Here is a 5,579-nt window from a genome sequence, read left to right as displayed (position 1 = left end):
CAGCTAGTTCAACCTTTTTTTTTCTTTAGAACTTATTTCTTCATTGCTATTGCAGTCAAATTTTTGTGTAGGTTAGTCCTTACTATTTCTTTTCATTCCCCAGGGAAGATGATTCTTTTTGTGAATGAAAAATTTGTGACAAAACAATATTGACTTATTTTTCAAGGTCATAGAGAATTTTGTCAAACTTATCAGTTTGGTGAGTGTTCAACCTTTTTTTCTTAGTAATTACTCTGAAATAAAATTGATGACTTTCTCATTAGATTGTTTACACATGCAGCTAGTTCAACATTTTTTTTTCTTTAGAACTTATTTCTTCATTGCTATTGCAGTCAAATTTTTGTGTAGGTTAGTCCTTACTATTTCTTTTCATTCCTCAGGGAAGATGATTCTTTTTGTGAATGAAAAATTTGTGACAAAACAATATGTGACTTATTTTTCAAGGTCATAGAGAATTTTGTCAAACTTATCAGTTTGGTGAGTGTTCAAACCTTTTTTTTTTTAATAAAAATTTAGTATGTTTCCTTCTCTGTAATAATATTTGTTCTGGCATACGTTTTGGCCCAAATTTTACATATGAATAATATGCATTTTACTGCCTTTTTTTTTTTTTTTCATTGCCCCCTTCCCTTTTTTCCTCCATGCCCCCACCCCTGAATGCAAGATCACGAGGGGCAAGGACCATGTCTTCATATGAGCAAATATAGGGATAAGAATATTTCCTAAGAGTGTGAGAGGGACCAGGAAGAAGCTCTTTCGAAGAACAAACTGGTTCTCTAACTAAAAAATTTGCTACTTGGACAATTTGTCATCAGACAGCAAGCTATTTGGCAACTGCGTGGGAGAAGCAAAAGGATGTCAAGAAAAACCTATTAGCAGCAACACTAAGAACACAGAGGAGGTGACACCTGTTTAAAAACAAAAGGGATCTTAATGGTGACAGTGCTTTGCTACTAGATGGGAATGGTAGAATGTAAATAATGTGGAAGAGGCAAAATCTGTTCTCCCTTTCAGAAAAAAGGATGCCTAGTAATAGTCAAAGTCTTCAGGTGTTTATACAACATCCTCTGGCCTGAGCTGGAGATCAGAAATGAAATCAAGCCCGGTCATCTGGACTTTATCATCTATGAAATTGCCCGAGCAAATAGCACACTGAGCAGTCCAAATAATGCTTCCCTTCCTTATATTTTAGGAGAAGTTGTGTGAGGAGTCATCTTCCTTTGACTTGACACCCTACGATTTGGCTTCGGCAATGGATGCTATAAATGTCGTACTGGAAGAACAAGCCAAAGTAGTTCAACAGAATGAAATAAATGCTGAATTCAATATGGAGTTGGCCAATTCAGGTGTGTTGACAACCACAAACCACTGTTTTGCTGGGATTATAGGGTGCCACTACCGAGAACTGGAAAATAACTTCTCCTAACAGTTTCTGGAAAATTTACTCTGATCAGTAGATAAATTACTGTTAATTAGCAATCACTGCCAGACAAACATGAAAAGATTTGGCCAAACCAATGTGACATGAGGGGTCATGAAAGAGAACGGTGAGTGGAATACAGATGTCTTTCCATATACACAGTTCTAGCCTTCATATCCATAATTTCTGAAAAGCCATAAAGAAACTAGGAATGAAACGGACATGAAACATCCTCTCTGAAATCTTTCCTTTCTTCAACAGGACTGAACATGGAACTGGAAGATATAGCAAAGATAAAGAGTAAGGTTATTTTTTGTGTTGCTGAAAATTGTTGTTGAAACAGTTTCAGAAGGTCAACAACTATAAATCAGGTTCATGTGGCATTTCTGTAGACGTTGCTCATAACGGAGAAATTCAAGGAAGTTGTCTCTTTTTCAGAGAATTTTGTGGAATGTTCAGTTACAGTTTTTTCCCAAGAAGATGAGAGATTTGGCAGATGAATGCATCGCTTCCCTTGCTAGAAGTTCCCTTGTTTTCTAATCTTGTCAGTGTGCTGGAATTGTATTAGTTGCATCATTCTGCTGTAAGAACGTGAGGCTACATAAAGTTAATAGCAAGAGCTTGAGATGTCTCATGCTTGCAAAGCATTTCCAAGAACAGCTTTCCCTATCTATAAAGAAGAGTTTAACATTTAGCTGACAACTTAAGCTTCATCTAAGAACTGAGGTCGTAGAAGTTCTTAAAGTTGAATACAAATATTTAGAGATGATATCTAGGAAATTGGTTTTGATCATTTTGTTTACAGAATCAAGAAAACAGCTAGGTTGCCATCTTTGGTAACGGCCTTTGTAATAAAGTACGTTTGAAAAAGAGGCTTAAATGTGTCCCAGACGTGAGTTTCTGTGAACCCTAACTTTTTTCCCTCTTGGTTCTCTTAAAGAAATACTTCTTCAGCTAGAAAGTGCTATTGATGCGGTGGAGCTGCCACCGAATGACAGTGGAGTCACCAAAGGGGGAAGGTGAATTTCTTCTCATTAATATGTTTACATGTTAAAAGTGCAGCAAATTCTAGACCTGGGTGAAACTGGGTCAGCTGTTAGGATTGCTAGTACTAGTCTAATTTCTGGGAATAGTATTTATTCAAGGTTTTGGGTTTCCTTAAATCCCCTTTCTGTAGTAATCGTTATTTCTGGTGGAACTCCCTTTTAAAGTGTTTCAAGAGTGGAAAATCCTGTGCTGTCTGTATGCCTATCGGGTATTCTGAACTGGAAGAAGCTCCTCGCTGTGCTTCTTTCAATTTTGCGTCATGATTTAAACAGAGGTACTAGTGCTGCAGTGATTTGGTTTGAGGTACCTCAGAGCTCTGTAAGTCTCTATTTCTAAACTCATGCACATTGTACGTTGTAAAAAAAACATGGAAATTGCATGCAAATCTGTCTCTAAATTAATACGTATTGCATGTTGTAGAGAAATCATGGAAAACGTGAAGGATGAGGTCAGTATGCTTTCTGTCATGTCAATATTGTCTGCTGTCTTTATAACCAAATACTTATTTTTATTCCTGTAAATTTTTCTTTCTCATGGAGACGAGAACATGTTTTTGCTACTAGATGGTGAAATTGTTGTTATAAAAGAGTAACAGTAATTGTGTCCATGTGATTATTTACAGTGTTTACCCATTTGTGCTTTTTCTTTGCAAATTGCAGCTACATCTTTGATCTGTTTGCAGAGGCTCAAATAACATTCCAGACCAAATCCTCACTCTTGGAGTCGCTAGAGCAGATTTTACAGTTTCTTTCAGGCCGTAAGTGTAAATTTGTTAGTTGTTTCACTCAGACTGTTCTCTGTAATGTAAGTAACTGGAAGTTTGCATAGTTCGTGGAGAGGAGGAGAAAGGCTTCTTTGTTTAGATTTAAATATTAAAGCTTTTAAAAGCTAAAATCTGACCCTGAGTACCTGTGTCTTTTTATTAAGACTTGCTGCGAGGTGCTCTGCTGGGAAACACGTTTTATGTCTGTTTATGCAACAGAACTAGTTTTAAGAACCTCTTTGTGTCAAAACCTGAGTGCGTACCAACATATGTGCGTGCATACGTGCGCATAGGTAAAATGACTTTTGGACACAACACTATTTTTCTCCAAAACCAGAAGGATTGTGGGGTGGAGCTTGTTGACATTTTGCTGATGGCACTTATAGTGGCTTGAGTTCTTTCCTGGTCTTGGAGTTATGAGACAGGAATGTTGGGAATTGCATAATGTGGGGTTTTTTCCTTAATTTAGCAAGCTTCTCTTCTACTGTCTATCAGCATCTTGTTCTTAATTTGCCCTTCTGCAAAGAAAAATCTCCAACTTCTACATGTCCTAAGAAAATGATTTAGTTAGTTCTTACTAGCAGACCCTTCAGTAAAAGCATTGAAGAGAGCAAGCCCACTCCATGGAGACTAGAATGCAGACTGACGGTTCTGCAAGTGCATCCTTTCAGAACACATCTATCCTTCCTTTTTTTCCCCCAGCATCTTTCTCCTTTTAGGCTGTTTGCGCTCTGGCTTAACAGGTGCATCTGTTTATCGTTTCTGTGGTCAAATTCTCATCGTCAGTGTATTTCATACGTTCTTTTAACTGCTCCTCTGTAGTCACTGTTTTAGGCATACCAGAAGCTTGGAGGTGATTGTAAAGGGCTATTTATAGCTATAGCAAAGGTTAATTTTGTCTCTCTGCATAACGGGGTAGTTTGTTTTCTATTCTTTTTGTCATGAGACTAATATTAGTTGTGTGAGTTTTTGAAAAAGTAACCAAGCAGTTTAAGCATGCTTATCTTTGTTTTAATTACCTCCTTTCCAATTTATAATGTGGAGGAGCCTTAAGAAGTTTATGTAACTGTCTCAGATGACAGCTTCCCAGTGCGTCAGAGACATGAAACTTGTTTTGGAATGCCAGTTTTACATTTCTCCTTGCATCTTGAATAATGATGGAAAACTTGAAATAACTTACTTGTTTCAGATAATATTTTCAAGTCATTGTATTCAGAGCGGTGTGCTGTTTGGATAAGATATGGATGTATACAAATGGATGTATATTTGTGTTGTAAAAGTAATCATGCGTTATTCTGTCTAGGTACTGGGATATTTGTCAATACATCTGGATTGCATAAGCTCTCAGATATTATCCAGGTAAATAATTAACACTGCTTCTATATATGTCTGAAGGATAGAAGAGTTGGTTTAAAAAATGTGGAAAGACATTGGATCCATTTTATTCTTGACTCTATGTACACTTGTGCAGTGATGGAAGTCTACAGGTTTTTGAGGAGAAAGCTGCTGCCTAATGGGATGGTCTGCTTTGATTTTTACCCGGGTTGTTCTTTTACAGTTTTGATGTCCCTTCTTGGAGATGCTCAATTTAAATTTGTCTGGTTTTAGCCTCCACCAGGTGGAGCTGGGTTATTGAGCTGTTTACTTTCTAGCAGCGATGTTTGGGAAAATGAGACCTTCTCATGAAATAACAGGACAAGCTAAGGAAAAAAAGCAAACAAAAGATAATTTAACTGTATTTTTTTCATTTAATTATTAAATTAAGGGATCTGGAAAATAAAAATCTTTTTAGTGCCACAGGAACTGAATCTGACACTTGTGGGTATCCATATGGTGCTGTCAGTCCTCTCCCTGTTGTGCACTTGCAAAACATTGATTATGAAAAACCTGGGCCCCATAAAATTAGAAGGCACAGGGGGGCCAGTGGCCCGAAATTCAATTTCTAGCTTCCCTCTGAAGTTGACCAAAGCTCTAACATTCTTGAGTGATACTCAAAAAGAGGGTAATATTTGGACAGCTTAAAGTTCAAACAAAATAGCGTCTTAGCAGTGGTGTTACATATTAGAACATCTGCTGATGCTTGGGATTAAGTTCACTATGCTCCCAGAATTTGGTGATTTCAGAGCATCATCTTGGCCTGAGTTACTGGGCGTTAGGTTGAATTAGACCTTTTCCTGACAGTGAAATAAGACCTTTACTTCCCAAATACTTGTGGGTTTTTATGGATCAAAAAGATCTTTTTCCCCCATCTTTAGTAGGTGGGTGATAATAATGATGACATTTTAATGTGTGTTAATCATTGCTTTTCTGTCTTGGTTTAATGATTTTACACCCACCCACCCCACCCCC

The 5,579-nt window shown here is 37.3% G+C and overlaps 1 protein-coding gene across 1 annotated transcript in view; it reads left to right on the top strand.

The window, feature by feature from the left end:
* RTEL1 (regulator of telomere elongation helicase 1) overlaps positions 1-5,579 on the top strand; it is a 52,776-nt gene that overhangs the window by 8,313 nt on the left and 38,884 nt on the right. Inside the window, 5 exon segments of the mRNA XM_019472998.1 lie at positions 1,193-1,346; positions 1,682-1,720; positions 2,361-2,439; positions 3,127-3,224; positions 4,534-4,589. Coding sequence (XP_019328543.1) covers positions 1,193-1,346; positions 1,682-1,720; positions 2,361-2,439; positions 3,127-3,224; positions 4,534-4,589 — 426 coding nt within the window.

This window comes from Aptenodytes forsteri, unplaced genomic scaffold (genome assembly GCF_000699145.1).
Source record: "Aptenodytes forsteri isolate BGI_AS27 unplaced genomic scaffold, ASM69914v1 Scaffold422, whole genome shotgun sequence".
Classification (NCBI taxonomy): Eukaryota; Metazoa; Chordata; class Aves; order Sphenisciformes; family Spheniscidae; genus Aptenodytes; species Aptenodytes forsteri.
The sequence above is the reverse complement of the archived record's forward strand: the minus strand, read 5'-3'. Positions and strand labels throughout refer to the sequence as shown.